Source organism: Acinonyx jubatus, chromosome B2, assembly GCF_027475565.1.
Source record: "Acinonyx jubatus isolate Ajub_Pintada_27869175 chromosome B2, VMU_Ajub_asm_v1.0, whole genome shotgun sequence".
Lineage (NCBI taxonomy): Eukaryota > Metazoa > Chordata > Mammalia > Carnivora > Felidae > Acinonyx > Acinonyx jubatus.
In genome coordinates this window covers 5352501-5374466 of record NC_069385.1, presented here as the reverse complement: position 1 = coordinate 5374466, position 21966 = coordinate 5352501, and the positions used below count along the sequence as shown (strand labels likewise).

The window sequence follows — 21966 nt, the reverse complement described above, 5'->3', positions numbered from 1 at the left end:
ACCAAAAAGTGACATCATAAATGTATAAAAGTCTCTGTTTTTTCTCTCCCCCTCTCACTATAGGAATACATCTGTTATCTCAGCCAACAGATACCATCCCTCTTTCAATGAATTCTCATTCCAGTTAGTTGGGAAATAATAAATAATACCATTTCTCTTATCATTAGCTAAGACTTTGTATGGATACATATCCTGTGATGTTTCCTAGTCTTCTTCACTGAAGGGACCTAAAAAACACAAGAATAGTAGAAGTTGGGGGGATATTGTGCTGGACTTAATGTTATGAAGACTGAGAATGTAGAGGTGAGTGAGGAACATAGTGATCCTTTTCTCACCTGAATTTTCCTGCCCTTCCAGTAGGAACAGGTAAAGACTTCTGTTGAAGAAGTCAAACACTGAACTGGAAAGACTAAACGAAATGAGCAGCACTAAGCTTTACTAGAGAAATGAAGTCTCTTCAGGCAGCTGCAGTTTCCGTCGCCTCACGTGAAGATGGTGTGGCGCACACGGTGCCCCTGGTCCCAGACAAGGCACAGTCTTCCTTTTGCGTTTTAGCCCTGTGCTGGGGGTGGTTGTGTCTGGTTTTTGTTCTCTTACTTTTTAAGTTTGCTTGTAGGTATTTGAGAATTTGAACATTAGTCAGTTGTAGAGATACAGCTTGTTTACTCTTTTACGAAGGCAGTCATATGCATAGAGCTCAATAATGTTAAACTAAATAACTGATCTACTAGATTATAGATGCTGCCGAGTTTCCAGATGGGGATTTTGAAATTTAAAGTTGCTTCAGTTATTTCAGGGGCTACTAGGAAATTGAAAAAAAAAATTATCGGAAGTAGTTTCAATACAGTTTTTAAAAAACTACAGATGTTCTCAAAATTTGGGAGAGTGGTAGAAAGAAAGGATCCATCACAAAATACAGTTTTTTTTAAAGTTTGGTTTTCATGTTGCCTGAAGATTCTCTCCTTTCTAATGCTGTTAACTAATAGTTAACTGTGTATTGATTATAATCTGAAAGTAGATGAAAAGAGTTAAAGAATAAGATGGGAAGAATGATAATGCCTCTAGAGATGGAGTCTTACCTTGGAGTTAAAGGTTTTTAACTGGATTGTTAATGAACGGATAGTACTGCATTTAGTTCTTGATCATAGTATCAGTCGTTCAAATCTATGGTACTATTCTCCTCCTTTTCGTTTTATTGGGAAAGAAGGTAAGGTATTAAAAGATACATTTAAAGACATCTAGCTGTGATGCACTTGCCCCTTGATAGAGCTGTAATACGAGAGAGCATCTCTCTCATGTAAAGAAAGGTGTTGCTACTGTTTTCTGCCATGAACAACCATTTTAATCTGAATGGAAAATCTGTCTAGGGACCCAGAGTACAGTAATTAGCAGTCTCTTCAGAGTGTCAGAGCAGAATTACTATTGTAATGGTTTAGCTGCAGGATAAAAGGATTGAATTTGGGTCTGCTTGTCTGCCAAACTAAAATGAGTTGCCATGGGAATTTTCAAATGTGAGAGGCGTTTACTTAAAGCAATTTGGCAGGTTTGAATAAACTCATAAATTACAGGTTTGAAAGGAGCCAGTCCTTGCTGCCTCTCATATAGGCAGGATGTATAGAAGGCTGAGAGCTTCTTCAGTTCTTAATGAGAATGAGTTGATCCGTGCTGTCATGCAGACGGTCCACTTATTAAGGCTTGTCTCTTCAGTAAATAAAGTACAGTAAGCACATTTAAGGAAAGGTATTTCGTTCCAGATCTCTCGAGGAAAAAGAAAGTGACAACTCTAGACATAAATTTCCTTTCCTAAATTAAATGTATTTTTAAATAATGCTCTTAAAATGATGGTTTTGTTTTAATGAACATTGACCTGGTATTAACTTTAATTTTGCTCAGTGCATGTAATAAACATATATCTTTACACTTGTCATATCTGTCTTACAAGGAAGATGAACATTTAAAGCTTTTTTTGGAAAACAAATAAGGTATTCAAACTTACAAACTGGATTATTCAATTTGCATGGAAATACTTTCAGAGAGACCTTCAGCTCTCTTCTCTCTCTCAAAAACGGAGTTTTAGTATAATTACTTTTTAGTGAGAAAATGCTCCCTTAAATGCCTAAGGTGATGAACATCATTTATGCTTGTATATAACCTTACTTGTCCTCAAGATATCAGTAATGATAATAGTTCTTGCATTGGTGGTTTATATCTGGCCTCCAGAAAAACAAACAGTGAAATTTAAGTGTTTAAAATTTTGAAACTAAAATATTCTCACGCAGTAAGTCAGGTCTTTGTGGAAGTCAGTTAACATTTTCAAGCCCCTTTGCTTTCATAAGGAAGGTAACGATTTGGTTGTTGCTATCTTAGTGGTCTGAAAATATTGATGCATCTTGTAAAAAAGTTTCACAAGGAGATACAGGTATGCAGGACTGTTGTTTAATTCAGATAAGAAAATATACATTGTATTTTTTAAAGTACAGCAAATATATTTTTGTTTATATATTAATCTTCATAAAGTATAATTATACATCAAAGTAGTCTGATTACAATCTCTAGTTCTGAGATTATCGTTGAACCTTAATTAATAAATTAATAAACCTTAACCCAGCAGCAGCTAAGACTTTCAGAAGTCTCATTTAAATTTAGACTACAAAGACAATCCCAGAAGTCCTTCCCAGGGATCTAGAACTGGAATCAGAATGGCCTTCTTTCTATGTGCTCTGTGTAAGGTACTCTGATGCAAATGGGTGCGTACTGCTTTCAGAAACGTGGTGAGGGACGCACTTGCGGAAGTTGAAATGTACCGGTTAATTGCTTCTTACAGAGAAGGAGAGTACTGCATAGAATTTAACTGGATTCTACATCAGTGTCTTTTTATACCCCATCCCCTACTCTGCATTAGGGCAGCCACAATTCCAACCAGAATTTTCACAAAGAATCGAAAGTACTCTATCTTTGTTTGGATAGCCATTCATATGGACAGATTAAGGCGTGTGATACGGTGGAGGTTTTAGGACTTCATTCACTGTCGCAAATCACTGAGGAGCTATATTGAAATCTCTTTACTCTCTGTCCAGCTCTCATGTTGTCCGACAGTCGGTCAGCCCTTGTAAAATGAACAGAAGGGCTTTTCCCCAAACTTGGAGCTTCATTTTGACGAAGCTCCTTGGCAGTAACAGTAAAATATGTCTTGGGTAGGGTAGCTGTGCACAAGCCATCACAAATATAGACTCTGTATGAAAAACATCCTCCTGGTCATTATTATAAGGATTCATTAAGGAGTGGCTTCTCTAAACACACAAAAAATGTGGTTGATAGTGTAGATAAGCTTATAACTCTAAGGTTATAACTCTAAATATAAAACAAGGGATTCTGGACATAGGATAATAGGGTAGTATGTGTTTATTCTCTGCAAAGTTTTTTATAGTTTATAGAAGACTGATACAGTTTATATAAGGACTTATATAAGTCCTTCCGTTTTAATCTTGTATTCCACGCATCCCTCAGAATTTGCATGTTGAACTTATTATGTAACGTATTTTACATTTGCTAGAACCTGTTTATTCTTAACTATTGATGTTTTTTCTATCCCATAAGTAAATAATGCTGGTTGGGATCATGCATTTTAGTTTTTTTTCTTCTTTCTTAATTTCCTTACTAAATGTATGGTATTCTGTAAAGTTAATTTACTATATTAAGTTTTTATTAAAGATGTAAAATTATTTAATAGAAAAATAGGTGATTTCTCGATGTATCTTTTTTAGTTCAGTTATTTTCATACATCCCTTTAATTTGTTTGCATGCCCTTCTGATGGTTGGTAAGTAGCATCATGTTCCTTATATATAGGTGAAGAAGCATTTGTGTTCCATTCACTTTCTGTTAATGTACATGGAACTTGAATTGGCAGAAAAGCTAAGAAAATCAAGTACCCTTTATTTCATTAACTTGTATCTTTTTATTTTTTTATTTATTTATTTTTTAAAAAATTTTTTTTAACGTTTATTTATTTTTGAGACAGAGACAGAGCATGAACGGGGGAGGGGCAGAGAGAGAGGGAGACACAGAATCGGAAGCAGGCTCCAGGCTCTGAGCCATCAGCCCAGAGCCCGACGCGGGGCTCGAACTCACGGACCCTGAGATCGTGACCTGAGCTGAAGTCGGACGTGCAACCGACTGAGCCACCCAAGCGCCCCAACTTGTATCTTTTTAAACCCTTATATTCCTCTTATTTCAAATGTTTGAGTGTTATACGTAAGTAAAATTTTTCAGATGTTACCGTTGTGAGACTTTCCATCGTATTTCAGTGAGTCGGATGAGCGTTTTAATATCATATTAATACTGTTTCAGGTAAACTTAATTTGGTAGCTTGTCATATACAGCTTGATTTTCTTCTGTATTTTTGATAACTAAATTTTTAAAATTTAATTTCAAAAGTGACAAAAATAAGACTTCTCCTTTATGGACATTACACTGAAGCCTGTATTGCATATTTGCATAAGACGATAGGATTTTTGGTTTTGGGGTTTTTTTAAATTCTTAACCTTTAATGCCTTTTCAGGGAGAAAAATTAATCTTTAATGTATAAATCAAATATAAAATATGAAATGAGTTGTTTTTAAAGTTATGCTTTTAAACTGATACGGCATTAACTTATTTTTGTTAAAAGGCTTTGTAGAATATATCTCTGAGCAAGTTAGCAGATTCATGAATTAGCTTCCTTTATGATACTGATTTATTTTATGAATTCACTTGTGAGGGATAGCAGTATGCTCTGTTTAAATAAAAGACTTTGATTACTGAATTTAGCATCTGTGGAATTATAGTATACTTGTGGAGAGTAAAAAAACTGATTTAATGGCTGTCAAAAGCAATTCACTTCACAAACTTCTATGAGGGACTACTGTTTACTAGGCTAGAAGCAAGACTTCAGTACACATGGAGGTAGAGATTTAGTAATATAAAAATGAGACTAGGGCAAAGTTAATGCATTTCCCAGTTATTCGGTCACTTGATGCTTGCACTTCAGAAATGTCGTGCTGTCACTGGAGGTAGAGACTTTCCAGAGTGATCTTGTACTCCAGTTTGTTCTTTTTGGGCAGTCTCATCTGTCTCCAGGAACCACTGCCATGGTGATCGTTCTTCAGTATGCCTCTCCTCTTTAGTTCCAGATCTTCCCAATCCAGTTGGCACCTTCTTTGGATGATTTACGGGCATCCAAACAAAATTTCCCAAAGTAACATCACATCCTTTCTGCCCTTCTCATACAGGAGTCCCTCCATTGTTTTCTCATTTGAATGACATCCATTACCTAGGAGTCGTACATCCTTAATTCCACCTCTGTCCCCCTCTGCTCTCACTCTTATCCATCCCACTTACCAAGTTCTGATTCTGCCTCTTAATAGCAGCTGACTTTTCTGTTTCCGCTATTGTACTAGGTCAGTTGGTTCTCCCTCATAGTTGCAGCCAAAGTTATTTTTTTAATGTAAGAAGTATTACATTCCTGATTCACATTTGCCATGGCTTTCTGTCACTGCATGGTAAAAATGCAAACTAGTTAACATGGCATGTGTACCCCATCTTCACCTGGTGCATACCCACTTTCCCAGATTTGTTTTGTGTCGTTTCTCTCTTACCCTCCCCCCATATGATATACCTTGCAGTTCCCAGCGCACTCTGTGGTTATTTGTTCATCAGTAGGAGCTAAGAAGGGAAAGGGCTCAGGAGAAGCCACAAGAAAGATTTCTCTTAGTACTCTAGAGCATTGAACAATTTAAAATTACCAGTGAAAGACCAACCAGCAAATACAAAGCGTATTAAAGAAAAAGTTCTGTTTCAGTTGAACACATAACTGTTTTAACAGGTGTTTTAAGCCTCTGCGTATATTCACTGAACAGATACTTACTTGTGTTTTATATATACTGGGAACCTACTAGTATAGTTTATTTTGTTGTTGTTGTTATGAAATTAAAGTATCCAGTCTGTTCTGCAACAAATGAACAAGTGTGCAGCCAAACGCTGGTTGTAAAAATCTTTTAATTTATTAAAAAAGTTTTTCATGAGAAATTAGAAATTTCAAACTCCCAGTAACAAAGTTACTTTTTCCTATAGGAATTTCAGTAACCAGATGGTTTAAAAAGCTATATATCTAATGCTATAAAACCAAATTATAACCGGGAGAGATCCCTTCAGACAGCGTTGAATTACTTCTAACTCTGGAACCAGAGACGTTGCCTTTCTTCATACCACCAGTAAATTGTTTCTTCAACAATCATACCAACTCTTTAAAGCACCAACCATCCCAACAAAAGACTGCTTACCCCTGGAACGCCGGTCCCATTTTAAACGAACGGTGGCTAGGCAGTACGTGTGTTACTCTCTAATTCATTGCTTTCTAATTTCATTTATTGCCATGAAAACTCATCTGTGAGGAGAATTACCAGTGTTCGACTGTATGTGGATAGCAGCGCTGAGACTTGTGCCACCGCCAGTCATACAGCACCAAAGCCCTAGAACTTGCGGAAGCAAAGAGCCGTTTCTCCTGGAGTTTAAAAACCAAGTAATGAGTCTTAGATTTGATAATGATCATAGTTAAAGCCAATTAAAATGTCTTTGAGCCATTCAGCTTCATCTTTTGTAGGTGTTCCTGAATTAAACAAATGCAGTACAGCAGTTTCTGAAGTATGCTTCTGGTAACAAACCCCGTTTAGCTACTGATTTTTGTAAATTTGAAGTATTTTAAGTATAAAATCTGTCACTGGAATCTAACATATTGAAGAGTATGCTGATTTTATATATATTAGATATTTTCCATGATAAAAAGAAGTAAGTACAAGTAACTTTTAAAAACTGTATATTGTACATGCATATGTATATACACATATATTTTATACATGTTATACATATATATATATGTATGTATGTATATATATATATAAAATATATAGAAGCAGTAAGAAGTACTAAAACTGAGTCAAAATAGAAGTAGTATTTGTACTCTGTAATCTTTGTGGTTACTGGACCAGCTTGTCAAATGAGCATCACAAGGCAGAGAGCAAGTTTACCTTGCATGTAGCCTTTTTAGTGAAGTAGCATATTAGTACAATCTAGGCCGATAATCCATTTTCGCGGAGAAATCACAGCTCTTTCTGGAAAATGCCTGAGAAAAAGCCCAATTTGAGCTTCCATTTAAGGAACTCAGTGGTATTGTTCCCATTCAATTAGCAATTATTTTGTTTTGTTTAGGTTTTTCTTTTCTTTTTTCCCAAATAAAACAAAGTTATTTAAAAGGCCATAAAATGAATACCCATACTTTTGTGTAACCATGTACATTGCAAAAACCCTTCCAGGACACAATTTACTAGGGTGTGCATCTTCTGGAATGAAGTGGGAGTAAGAAAATTTTTTCATCAAAATAGATAAAAAGTTATGTTATCAGCTATTAAAGGATAAATCCAGTTCATAATAAAATCTAGATGGGAATAAAGACATTGTTTCCCTTGAGTAGTAGATTACATGTAAATTTTAAAATCCAGTATTAAAGCAATGTGAAAGCCCCTGGATTTGGAAAGAAAATACCTAAGTCCATTTGCTTGTGAGTCCAGATTGTTTAAACCATTTTCTGCTTTCAATCCCTGGGTGCATCCTACTAAATAGGTACAATCCTGCCCTTGGTAGCTTAAGACTTAGTCAGCGTTTTCTCCCCACCTTGGTGTTACGTCATCGATACCTTTTTCAAAATAGATGGGTTTGGTGTGTATGTAAAGAAATCTGTTGAAGTAGGTGACTCCCTTTCCTGATAGAACTCGTCAAGGGTCATAGGGAAATCCTTGGCAGCCCAAGCATACCTGTCCCTTCTCATGTGCATGTTGACATTGTGTGCAGTGTAAACAATTCACCCAAGCCTTGAGGTCTTCTGTGACTCACAGGAAGTTCCATCTAGGTATTTACCGTTTTTTCGCTTTTCAGTTTTTGTTTCTCTTGATAATTGTATGTGACTAGGCTTACAGGCTAATTCTTGTCATACTTATTGGACATGGTGTGATTGTTAATATTTATAAAACACCTCCAAGTACAGGGTAAACATTGCAGCCACAGAGAACACAGGAATATCTGAAACCCAAACTCATAGCTTGTTTAAGGTTAATAAGGTTCAAAGTTCTCAAGTAGGGGACTTAAGAGGACTTCTTCATTGCTTTCCTCTAAAATGATGTATGGTGTACCCCGACATAACAGCTGGTTCGCTCACCGATTGCTCCTGTTGTAAAGGGGAAAAGTTTCTAAGGGTTTAGTTCTAAAATGGACTCCTGTTCCTAATAGTCATCTCCTGTACTTAACTTTTTGATTTATTTATTGCATGCCTACTTGGAAATGAGGTTTTTAGATTGCTGTATACTTACCCACTTAAGAAATGAGGGAGTATTTGCAATTTATTTCAGAAGGGAAATATTCTTCATCCCTAATGGAATGTGCTGTTTACATTCCATGTTTTGTTTGTTATTATTTTATTCTTCATGTTTGACCAACCCATACTTAGCTTCCTAGCTGTGGGATAGCCAAGCATAAGAAGTATTCAAGTGGTTTATTAACAAAGTGGCACAAATTCCCATCTTTTGTTAAATTTTACCCAAAAGTGCAGCCAATGGGAGAGATAACACCTGTGTTACATACCTTACATAGTTGTTAAGAGGGTTAAATCAGATAAGAAAGATGAAATTCTGTAAGTATTAGAAACGCAGGGCGCCTGGGTGGGTCAGTCGGTTAAGTGTCCGACTCTTGATTTCGGCTCAGGTAACGATTTCATGGATTCGTGCGTTTGAGCCCCACATTGGACTCTGCACGGACAGCGTGGAGCCTGCTTGGGATTCTGTCTCCTTCTCTCTCTGCCCTTCCCCCACTTGCTCTCTATTGCTATCTCAAAGTAAGTAAATAAACATTTAAAAACTATAAACGCTTGAAATATGAACTTTTATCGAATCTCCAAAACAGCCTTTAAAAAATAAAATATTTAATTAGCTTAATTTTCTTTCCAACGAGGAAAAGATGTTAAGAGTCTCAATCTCAGAACAAAAATTATAATGCAGACACTTCATTGCAGTCATTGTACATCAATCACAGAGGTCAAATGCTAGCAGATGACATTTGAAGAAATTACCTTTTTTCCTTCTCTGCTTTATTCTCCCTTGGCCTTCATTTGAGGTTCAGAGGTTTAGCCATTCACAATAAAGACACGTCTTTAGATATCTTACAAAACAACAAAGACAAAAAGTTAAGGTGGGAAGCAACCAAAATTAGCGGGCTCAGGAGTCACCAAAATGACTACAACTGAAAATAGTTTGAGTTGAAGTAAAACCGGCAGCGTAGTGACCTGACATTGCTCTGAGGGCCAGGTAGCTTTCTACCTGCTCTTGACTTTGAGGTTATTAGACTGTACTTGATGGCTCAGAAATCTCCTAAGTATGTCGTAGTGCAAACAGGTTACTTGAAAGAATTCCTCTAGGAGGTTGACATTATACTGTGGCGTTACCTGGAAGTCTGTCAAGACCGTTTGGGGTGGGTTAACGGTTTTATCACAGCTACTTACAGACGAGCTTAGTTCTCATTTAACCCACTGAAATTGTATGTAACATTTTGCCTATGTACTCCTGCATGCGTCTTAGACAGAATTGTAGTTATCAGATCCTTAAAGTGATTCATGATCCTTTCCCCAAAGTTTTTTATTTGGTTTTCCACTACACCCGCTGTAAACTTCTTTCGTAGTGTCTGTTACACTTTACTGAATTCGCTTTACGTTTCGGTCTCTATCCAAACCAGACGATAAATCTTAAATGCAGGGACCACATTTAATTCTTCATATCCCTAGACAAGTGATTGGTCTTTACTATGTGATTGCTATTTAAAAATAATAATAATTCCTTTTCCTGCCTGTAGACTCATTGCTCATCCCGAGTATATATGTTTAATATGTTCCTGTTTTCGGAATTTGTCAGCATTTGTTACAACCTCCTACACTTACCTACTCACCCCCCTGCCACCACTGCCACTACCTGTGTACTTCTCAGATTTTTGCCTACTTCTCCCTTAAGGCTGCCACAACTAAGTAGATTTTTAGACCATCATTTTCAGGTACCTACTCTTTATCTTCCTCTGTAGAGTCATGCTCTCCTAAGCTCACAGTTTGTAATTTTAGGTCCTTCCTTTTAGTGTCCCAGACATACAGTCTGATAATGTCCACCTATATATTTCAGAGGTCTTTTTTTTTTTTTTTTTTATAAAATAATTAATGTGGCTTCACTAATACCAGTGTATCCCCTGAGTTGTGGATCATGCAGATCTCTCAAAAGTTTGTCATTCTTATTAAGCTTACTGTAAAGAATAGAATCTCAAATTGTGTCATACTGTGTTTCACATAGGAAGAAACAAATGCTTATTATGAGATGCGATTTTTTATTTCTGAGATTGTTACTGTTTTTGATAGATCTGTTTATACCTTCTTGTAAAAAACATCTTACAGTTAAAAATAGGTAAATTTGTTAGTTCTGTTTCATTTAATACAGTTTATGCACCCCTGTGTGCATGTGCACGCGTGTGTGTGTGTGTGTGTGTGTGTGAATGTTTCTGGCTTCTCTGGGTAAGTACAGTGCCTGGTGCTTTCTCTTACCTTATCTTGCGTTATCTGTGGGAAGCGGTTGCTGCCAAACCAGGTACTACGATCGAGGGGAAGTATGTCGCATAATGGAATGGCAAATAGAAAAACATATGCCATGACTTTTCTTCCCTTATTGTATCTCTAACATTTTGACCCACAGAATTTCCAGTGAAACGGTAAGGTCCTCTCTGCAGATCATTTGAACTGAGGGCTTACTCAATAAAAGGTAATCAGGCTGTATTGCCCAGGTGAAGCAAGGATGCTAGCTTGTCTTTGCCTCTCCACTTAAGCACGGAGTTCTGATACCTCTCTTCAGTATTGGGTTTCTGTAACGATTCTGGGCATTTCTTCCATGCTCTTCAGTTTGTGAACACCATTCTTTTTGCGTTGGACTGAGCACAGTATCTGTACCATGGTAGGTGTCCGTTAGCCGTCTGTTAACTGAATATTGAAGACTGGGAAAAGAATGGAAGGTGAAATCGAGGAGCCTTTAAATCTGAAGAAATGGTGGACCATCGTAGAGTCCACCTAAGTTTTGACACAGAATGAGATTGTTCACAAAAGGAGAAGAAGCTGGTGTGGCCCTACATGCCAGTCTGGGAAATCCAGGTTCTGTGAACTCCCGTATCAGGAAAACAAAAAGCACACTAGGGTGTTCAATGGAGAGAATTAATAAAGTCATTGGTTAGACAGGTATTGAAATTTGAAAAAGGAACGGGGTGTAATACAGATTTAGAAACTGCAGGAAGCAGCTTTTACCCCAGGCCTGGGAGAGAGAAGAGAGAGATTGGTACTCTTGTTAGATCTCAGGCACTTTGAGAGCGTTCGTGCAGGGCTAGAACCGAGAGCGCTGACAGGGTGGGGCCTCTTGACTAGTTAATGGAACCTTAGTATCTCAGAGGAGTAGATAAACTGGTTGGCTGATGTTACACCTCATGGGTGAGACGCCAGAAAGCTGGTTCTAGAAGTGCTGGGGAGTGTGGAGCCTGAGAACAGCTGGCATAGGAAGGGGCGTCCCTTCTCCGCTGGCTCTTCAGTCTTGTTTTAATGTCCTCCACTGTGCATCTCACTTGTGCGGACCTAACAGAACCAGCTGGCAAAGAAGAAATCGTACTATACAGAGTCCTAAACCCAACAGTGAAAACACATAGCAGGTCAGTTTGGAACTTAGTAATTGCTACATCATCCTGGAGAAAATATTCTAGAGTCGTGTGGGAGGTTAAGGTTTCTACTAGCTTTATAGGATAAGTTGGAATAAGTAGACCCCAGATTCATAGTCAGGTGTCTACCTGACATCACCACTTGCCTGATTAAGTAGCCAAAGTATTCGCCTTCTCATACTTAATATTTCTAAACAGAACTCTCAATTCCATTTTCCTCAGCCTTTATCTTCTCATTAAAGCATCTACTTGATTGCTAAATCCAAAAGCCTGAACATTAGCCTTTAATGTCTCCCAGCCCTCATTCCTTACATCCGACCAACCATCAAGTCCTTTCAGGTTCTTTTGCCATCTGTTACTACCTCTGTCCTAGTCCCGTGCATCTTCTGTCACTAGGACTCTGCGGTAAAGCTCGTGACTGGTCTCTAATGGTCCTCAAGCCCCCAACAGTCCATGCACAAAATAACAAAATGTGCCTTTAAAGGTAAATCCTGTTAGGTCACTCTCCTGTGTAAAATCCTCGATTTATATTTAAGTCCACTATGTTCTTTGTCAGACTTTTCTTTAGCTGACAGAACAGATACAGGTGATGATTGGTATTAAAATTGTTTATAAACTTTGGTCACTCTGTTTTCTCTACACATTTCTTTTTTTTTTTTTAATGATTTTTTTTTTTTAACGTTTATTTATTTTTGAGACAGAGACAGAGCATGAACGGGGGAGGGTCAGAGAGAGGGAGACACAGAATCCGAAACAGGCTCCAGGCTCTGAGCTGTCAGCACAGAGCCCGACGCGGGGCTCGAACTCATGGACCACGAGATCGTGACCTGAGCCGAAGTCGGCCGCTTAACCGACTGAGCCACCCAGGCGCCCCTCTACACATTTCTTAGTCAGCCCTTGTTTTCCAAGTGCAGTAAGTAGTCAGGTACTTTTTATGTTTGCAAAACCTTTTCTACTCATTATTGCAAATTTATAGGAAAGAATTTTTTTAAATGTCAGGGATCAGGTTCACCTCTGCAGGTCATTGGGGTCTAGAAGATGACTCGTGTAATTGATTATTGGTTAATTTATGGATGCAGGTCACAGGAGAAATTTCCTAAAAACAACATGAAAAAATAGAAAAGAGGAGATAGTACATGGCTGTCTGTATAGGATTAAGTCCCCCAAAAGGAGCAACATAGATTTAGGAAAATGATACCATTATAGGTGGGTGTGGTTCGAAAAGAATGTACTCTGGAGAGGACAGTGATCTGGGCTGTTAAAAGAGACATACATAGGATGCTTCTAGACAGGATCTTGTCTACCTTGGAGGCAGAAAAGCACAGTGGGCTTCTAGGGGATAGTGGGTAGATGATTTTGACTAATGCAGAATATTTGCAAATAGGGCTGCTTATAGAAGTTGTTTAGTGGCTTGATTGCTAAGCCGGGGAGTTTGGGCTTTTCTTACAGGCAAATGATAGTACTAGTCACATTTTTAATGATTTGGAGATACTCATACATTTGTTTCGGTTCTCTATTGTAATTACATTGTTGTGGAGTTTTTTTAACGTGTGCTTTATCAATTTAAAGTTGCCAACTAAACATGATTTTCTTAATTTCTCATGTGAGGTCTTTGATGAATTGAAAAGATAATTCCACTGAAAGGCAGTACATAAAGGAAAAGTTGTGATAAGGACTTTAGATCAGGTACTCTGGGTTGGAAGCCAGTTTTGCAGCGTGACCGTATGTTACATTGGATAAGGTACCTAGCCTGTCTGAACCTCAGGGGTGATAACAGTACCAGTGCCATAGATCTGTATAAAGCATAAAATGTTAAGATGAGGAAAACCTAATATGTAGTTTCAATAAGGTAATGTATAAATCGTTCAACTTTAAAATGCTAGAACCTGTTCACTCTCATCTAGTATTAACCACGACCTGTTTCTGTCCCTTTAACATAGCTGTAAATTACTATAATATATGTATAAGTTATATATATTTATACAGACCCATAATCTGTCATCCATAATTACAAACTCCAAAAAGTTCAGAAAAGTATGTTTATATGTTTATACTCTGTCTTTATCCTACTTAATGTATTGTTATGTTTGCTACACATTGGGTTATTGGAGTATTCCTCCAGACCCATTGGGGATGTTATGTAATCCTTTGTATATTATCTTTATACAACTCTGAACATTTCTCAAAACATTTATGATGCCACAGGTTTTAGATATGGGGCAGTGGACCTGTAGAGAAGTTAGCAAGTGTTTGTTATAGTTTTAAACTTTTATGTTTCAAAGGTATGTTCATAATATTTCAGTAACCTTTACATGTTTTCCATACTAAATATGAGAGAGAGGTATGTATTTAAGAAATGGGCAGGGGGTGGGGAAACTATAGTCACAAAATTACCTACTATGAGAATTTTCATAATGGCTTTATTCACAGCATCCAGAAACTAGAAACATCCCAGTGTCCATTGCAGAAGAATGGGTAAATAAATGAAATACTACTCCGCTCTCAAAACAGGCGGACGACTGATACACACAACAGTTATGGATGAGTTCCATAAGTATGCTGAGGGAGAGAAGTTGGACACACAAAGTATATACTCTTTGATTCCATTTTATAAAATTCTAGGATAGGCAAAACTAAGCTGGTGATAAAAATCAGATCGGTGGTTTCAGGAGGCAGAGGGTGGTGGGAAGGACCTTGAGTAAGAAGAGACACACAAGGGAACTTACGAATTGATAGAAACATCCTGTGTCTTGATGTACATGCCTCAAAACTGATTGAGTGTTGCACTTAAGATCTCAAGATTTCACTGCATATAAATTATACCTGGAATTTTAAAATACAGTGCAAATACTTGAGAAATGAGAAGTTATAAAGTTCTAGGTGACCACTTGGATTCAGCATTCTCAAATACCCTCTTATGACTTAGGTTTAGTTAAAGACAGACGCTTTTGTTACAGAAGGAAAAGTTAGAGTTCCATTTCTATACAAGTGTTTATCCCTGAACAGGGTTCTACAAAATGCCTTTTGAAACGTCTAGCGTTAAGATGTATGATTTTAGGATGCCCTATTTGGTTAGCTTCTGTCTTGGAGAGAAGAGGAAAAGTCTCATGGCATGTGGAAACTCCTGGCATGAAGCGTGGCCAGTAGAAGCTCTAGAACAGGGCCGCTGGACAAGAGAAAAAGACTAAGTGCAATTACCTAAGAAACCAACACATTGTCTTCTCTGACCTTAATTTGAGAGACGGCCTACACCTTCAGCAGCACTCAGGCAGGTATACAGTGCCAAGTTTCGCCGACAAAACCAGGACACGAAGGTTGAAATCGCACTTCTGTGTGAGAGTAATTCTGTAATGAACTCTGCAAACTCTTAGGACACAGCGTTGGGCTGGCTCTCTGGGTACAGAATGGGGGGGCGGCGTGGGGAGAAGCGGTGAAGACACCGGAGTGAGTGCAGCTCATTCTGGAGCGAGACCACCAGGTGTAAATTGTAGCTTTGCTGGCTAGATTCTGTGCTCTGCCGGGAGTGTTAGTGGACCTGCCACAATGTGATGTAATCCAGAGTGCACACTTGTCATGCGTAACTTGTACATCTCTGTGGCCTCCAGCCGTGTCACCGTGGCATACTCCGTTGCTGCTGCCTCGTGAAAGCTGTGCTGCTCCAGTTTTTATTCTCCTCCTGGGCGGGGTGTGTGCGGGGAGGGGGGGGGGGCAGGCCTCTGCTGATGACGCTGTATGCTTTTCAGCAGCCTGCACCCTGCGAAAGGCACACACATGTATGCATGGACCCTGAATGTACACGTGTGTATTTCTTCCGTGACCTTTCTCCTCTGTTTGACACTGCATCGCCAGCTAATGAGTATGCTTCTATCACTTTCTAAAAGGAACAGTTCAGTGAAAACATGTGCTTGAGTACCTCTTCTCTGTACAGAGCTCTCTGTATGAGACATTATGTCTCATCACTTCTTCCCTCTTTATTTCTACCTCTTACTTGCTGGCGTTTTCAAACATGTACTATTTTCTCACAGTCAAGTCACTGAAGGTACACCTATTTTTTTTTTTTTTAATGTAGAGTGTAATTTATATACTTCTGGTATTCTGTTATCTATAGATTTAAATTTGAAATGACTTGGTGAGTTTTAATTTTTAATATTACTAGTTTTCAGGGAACAAGTTTAAGGAGTTTGAGTTAGATGATGGATTTCTAATTTGTCCCTTTCATTGATGGTGCTTACTTATTTTTATCATTAAAGTTATTGCTGTGGCTTTAAAGAAATCCTGTTACTTCACTTTTTTTCTCATTCATCTTTGTACAAGTTCATAGGGGTCAAGGAATAGTAATTCCACAAGCGTTCAAGACTGTCTTCTCTGTTTTCTCCTGCAACGTAGGTTTTTGAAAAGTTGGCGGTGACACATTAAACTTTGTCTTCATCATGGTTCCACTCATCTTTCTCTTTAATTCTTTGTGGTTTATTAAAAGCCATTTTGGCAGTTCTGTTTACTATAAATGATAGTATCCCCTTTGCGGCTTTAGTGCCAAGGACAGAGTTTTGTGTATCATTGATTGCAGTAGAAAAGGACAGAGAAGCTTGTCATCTGGCCTTGCTCCTGTCCTGAACCAAGTCAGAAAAAATGTGTCGTTGGGTTGCTTTCTTTTTTAAATATTCTGAAGCTTAGGTAATGCATAAAATATGTGAGTAGCATATAGTTCCATTTCTGCCTTCATCTGCTTTCTTTTACGGTAGCTAATATCTATCCTATAGGATTTAGATATTTGAGGTTTGGAAATAAAAATTTTTCTTACCAATCATCTAGAAATATATGTCCTAGCAAAAATAACTTAAAGGATAAGGTGAATGGGAATATGAATATAGGCAATGAGAAGTAAGAAATAGACTGTGTTCCCAAGGAGTTTACTTTGGTAGTGGTGATGTCCATGAAACTATAAACCAAGGTAGAAGCCTTACAATCTAAGGATGGCCCTTTGAGAAGGTAGCATTTAGGTTGAAGTTTGCCGAGATTAAGTAGAATTTCGAAAGAAGGGGGATGGAATGGAGTCCTGAAGGACATTCGAGGTGGAGGCAATAGGAATATGCACAGAGACGCATACCAGGGATTTGTAGCATAAGATAACATGTACAAAATAGTAGAAGATTAATTGCTTTAACTTGAGAAGACAGTTTGAGCCCAGATCATAGATAGCTTCACTGGTTTATATTTTTAGATAGTAAGAAACTGTGAAAGGGTTTCAAGACATGAAAATGTTAAGGAACATAAGTAGAAAAGTTGTTCTTGTGCATTTGATCTTACCATCGTATAGATTGTTTGAAGAACAGATACCCTTAACGTAATATGGTAGTAGTTTCGGTAATAACAATATCGACTAGAACAAGGGTGACAACAGTAAATGGAAAGGGTGGGGCACATCCACGGTAAGTGGGATGGCCAAACAGTTTGATGGTCAGAGACCATCCTGGTTTATGCCTGTTACCATCACATAGTGATGGAAAGCTTTTACATTTAGATGTGTCGTAACTTGGACAGTGCATCTTATGGTGGCCCTGAAGATGTACTTAAGTATGTACTAATTGAGGGGAGAGAGGGATGTCGTGAGCATGAGAGAGAAGAATATGTATTCAGATTTTAGAAGTTCTTGTGGTTATGATTTTATTAAATTTTCCTTTTTGGAAAATTAAACAACATCCTCTTGCATGAATACCACAATCAAATGTTATATGTTTAAGAATCCCAGTTGGGGACGGGGATGTTTGTTTTTTATGGATTGGTTTTCTTTTCTCTTCAATGAGCACATTGGAGTTTTTGAATCTTCTGTAAAATGATAGATGCCAAAGAGAATAAATATACCATATTTAATCTTAATTAACATTGTTACTTACTGCTTTTTAAGGAAACTTTAATAGAATCGGTGTAGTTCATGTAAGACATTTCCAAGTAGGAATGTAGGTAGTGGCAGTTGCGAGTATCCTGCGTGTCGGTATATCAGCACCTTTCGGTTCCCTGGTTGTTGGTATGTTTGTTGTCCTTTTCCCAGTGGAAGCAGGCGGCTGTAGGCACGCACTGCCCGTTTCAAGGCTGGGGAGCAGGTGCGGCTGTGATGTCCGCGGGCGCCTTCAGTTCTCACTGCTCTTGTGTTTTCCGTGCGCAGGCCGAGGGAGAAGACAGCCTGAAGAAGATGCAACTGATGGAGCTCGCAATTCTGAACGGCACCTACAGGGACGCCAACGTCAAATCACGTAAGCCAGAGACTGGGGTCCAGGGCCACAGCCGTCTCCGCCCTTTCGTGCGTAGGCCTTGCTCCGCTGGGCGGCGCCGCGCATGAACACTGCTCCGGAGTGAAGAGTCGAAACACATGTCGCTTGATAGGGCACCGGCAGTCCCGCTTTGACTGCTTTCGTGAATTGAGGACGTTCTCTTCTAATCTTCCGCCAGCGTGTCTAGGTTTCGGGTTCATAAATGTTTTGGTTTTGATGAAATTTCAGCTTCCAAAGTTGAGAGTTTCAGGACGTTTCCTATTCTGTTGAGTATACATGTCAGGCTTCTAGCTTATTTTGTCACATTGGTGCAAAAGACAGAAAGTTTTCAAAACTTCTTTTTGAAAAAAAGCTGACTTGGAGCGTATCTGAAAGCAGTGACCCTTCTGTCGAATTCTGTCCTTTTACCTCGCTTGCTTGTTCCTGCAGTATTTTTCTCTGTTGATTTCATATGTGAGTTCACAGAGGGCAGTAGGTGATAGTGTTTTCAACCCCACTTTTCCTTTCGATATATTTGTGCATGCTTTCATAAACTTTAAAGAGGGTTGCTTTTTTTCATTTTGAGGTGATCTAAGCTCGACATGTCTTAGGAACATAATCTCCTATTTAAATTACTGGCTTTTTATTTTTTTTTTTTTAAAGTAGAATTTTAAAGTCCTAGCCAGCTTGCCAGAGCATAGGCAGTTTAGTGGGTCGGAAGCGGTTGCTTTACAAATGATTGGCTTTAATTTATTCACGAGAATGAGTATGTCATTAACAATCACATATTTAGGAATGGGACGTTTTACGTATTGCTTTCTCTGTGAAGAAGTTAAATTCGTACAGATGCAGGAAATTTGTATGAAAGTAGTTTGTTGACTAGCATAATACAGTAAAAATCCCTCTTTTAATTTGAAACTTAAGCTACTCTAGAAGTATACCAAAACTGTATTTCTGTGGACTCCCGATTGCAAAATATTTTTTAACCTCTTTTAATGCGAGTGTTTCCATGTGCTTTTGCATGTACCTTTAGTCTCATGGTATCTTAAAACCATAGATGTATCGAATATATGAACTAAATGTAACCTATTTTAATGGTCGCGTTCTTTTTGTTGTTGTTTTTTATAGTGGCTTGTTAATTTTTGCACATTTATTCTTAATCACACTGGGAAAGGGGAAGCCGTTTGCATTTGATCGGTGTGCTTTGGCATTTTGTGTGGTCAGCGCATGTACTAATGATTTCCTTTTATTTTTCTTCTTTCCTGCTTTTCCTTTCTTTTTCCTACTTCCCTCTCATTTTCCATATTTTATACTGCTATCTCTGTACTTCCTCCTACATTTCTTTGCTTACTGTAGCAGCCCTTGCCTTTTCTCTTGCAGCGACAGCCCAGGCTGCTCCGAGGATTATCACTGGGCCTGCGCCTGTTCTCCCACCAGCTGCCCTGCGTACTCCTACGCCAGCTGGCCCTACCATAATGCCTTTGATCAGACAAATACAGACCGCTGTCATGCCAAACGGAACTCCTCACCCAACTGCTGCAATAGTTCCTCCGGGGCCCGAGGCTGGTTTAATCTACACACCCTACGAGTACCCCTACACGTTGGCGCCAGCTACATCAATCCTTGAGTATCCTATTGAACCTAGTGGTGTATTAGGTAAGTTGTTCTCCCTGTGCGGTCAGCAGTAGTTTCCTGCATAGCATTTGTGCCTCAGACTTGGAAGTGGTTGTCTCCGTTTTAGCGAGGCGAGACCAGTTGCCATTAGGAAGACTGAAGCCTAAAGTTTGTCTTTATTTCAGCCTCTCTTAATGGTCCCCTCTTAAAATAACTGCATCTTACTAAGTTTGCTCAGATTCTCGTTGGTAACTCAGATCCACGTTAAACAGAAAATACTTTTCACGGTTGACATTGACGGTGAGGTCATTCTGAGTTGGGCCTGTCCCCTCCGTTGGCTCCACTGCCCACAGTTAGAGCCCTTCCGTCTCAGAGGTGTATTTAATTTGTCAGCTAAATTTTAAAATTCCGTGTGAAAATATTTTGAGGTCTTTGAAAAACTGCTGTTACTGTCTGTGTGTTTTCTAATATTTGTGATCGCTCAAAATATGAAAAGGACCAGGTCAACTGGTTGGATTCTTTAGGTTTCCTCAGGTTTTCTCTTTTGTTCTAGTTAATATTAAACATACGAGAAGCTCCTACTTTCTGTAGTACAGTATGGAATTGATGAGTAAATACCAAGTCACTGTTTTAGGATCACATTTGAGGCAGAAATTAAGATCATACTATGAACGCTTGGTTTTACATGAACAAAAAGTGGTGTACTTGAAAAAGACATTACTGATGCCTTTTTTTTATAGAGTGGATTGAAATGCCAGTCATGCCTGATATTTCAGCCCATTGACTTGCTGGATGAAGGACTAGAATACAGCAGCTGTTATAACACGACCAGTCAATGTGGGACAAACTCTTTCCGTGCTGCCCCTTTGTTTTACCAGACAGAATTTGAATACTTTTTTTCTTGAATTGTATGTGACCTTGGTGCCGCATGCATGCTGTGGACTCGTAGGACTTTGATCTTTTAAGTTCTGGGGGTTTTTTTCCAGCATTAATAATGATTTATAAAAATTTGAAAGTCTTTCATGAACCCGGACACTAAGATTTAAACTTGAAACTTCATTGTTCAATTAAAGAAAGCCACGATGCTCTGTATGTTATCTGTGTGTGTGCACGCACTCAGGTGCCTTCTGTTTCATGAGCAAATACATTTGATTGTACATGGTTTCCGTTTATCTCTAAATCGTTGTATAAAGTACCTTAGGTCAGAATTATACTCTAGATAGAGCTGTTGACGAGAGGCTTGTTTTCTGTTGCACATTTCTTGAAGCATTTTTAAAATAACATGTAACATGTAACCTGTTTACGTTTTCCTTTCTGTTAACGCTCTGTCCCGCGGCCCCACGCCTGCTCCTTTAGTCTCAGAGCTCCTCTCTGCTGCACGCACAGCGTCTGTTCGAGGAGTTTGTTGCTTCCTGCAGGGCTGGCACTCTGAGCCACCAGCTGCTGTTCCAGCACTCTCGGTGCAAGATCTTGCTGATTTTGCCTCGTGCAATTATACTTGTACAAGATTAGTTTATCTAAAATGCAAGAAGGGGTGATGGACCAGTTTACTGCTTAGAAACAGCAAGAGGCACTGCAGTCTCTCATTTTAAAGCAATGTGTTTTTTGTTGTGTTGGGAAATTTTTATTTATAATACTTAATTATTAGACTGACAAAATTAAAAGCGAAATATACAGATACCTAATTGGCCTTCATAAAATGAATAATAATGAGTACTAAGTGACCAAAATCCATTCAGAGTCTTCCTTCTCGCTTTGCCACCTAAGCAGTAAAACATGACATTGACCACTTGGAGAACTGAGAAAATTATTTCAAATTGCTAAGTTATAATAAATTTGCACACAGATAACATGCATGATATATATCAAGTTCACATCCTATTATTTTAAAATAAGCAGTGCCCTTCAAAACAGATGCAGACATGTGTGTTGGTGGTAGTGAGGAGATTGGTATTAGCATCAAGTCTTCATTGGTGACTAATTTTTAATTCCCTTCCTTTTATCTTTAGGTATGGCTTTCCCAACGAAAGGCTAAGAATTCAAGAACGGTCTTAACTGAACCCTCATCAGATCTGAATTTAACAAATGCTTAGTCTCAGCAGCCTCCGGGGGGTGGGGGGGAGCTTAGCCTAGCAGTCAGTGACTCACTTGCACTTTTTGCACACTGATAGAAAGTAAAAGTATGTTATTAATTTGGTTTAGTCTGTAATCTTACAAAGTAACGGTGATTTATAAAGGAGTGTATAGTGTACTGACTGCTAAGGGCACTACACTGTTTGCTTTACTAATCACCTAATT

The 21966-nt window shown here is 38.5% G+C and overlaps 1 protein-coding gene across 8 annotated transcripts in view; it reads left to right on the top strand.

The window, feature by feature from the left end:
- Positions 1–21966, top strand: part of QKI (QKI, KH domain containing RNA binding) — a 153361-nt gene that overhangs the window by 123369 nt on the left and 8026 nt on the right. For 2 of the 8 annotated variants that reach the window (XR_008298216.1, XM_053222010.1), the window contains exons 5-7: positions 17970–18057; positions 19411–19710; positions 21678–21966. The exon at positions 21678–21966 is cut by the window's right edge. Coding sequence is in view for 7 of the 8 variants with exons in the window: in XM_053222010.1 (XP_053077985.1) it covers positions 17970–18057; positions 19411–19710; positions 21678–21703 (414 nt within the window). In the remaining variant the exon portion in view is untranslated. Of the gene's footprint in view, positions 1–17969; positions 18058–19410; positions 19711–20408; positions 20831–21677 lie in introns of those variants that run through there. The other 6 variants (XM_053222009.1, XM_053222013.1, XM_053222012.1 and 3 more) reach the window with 5 other exon arrangements.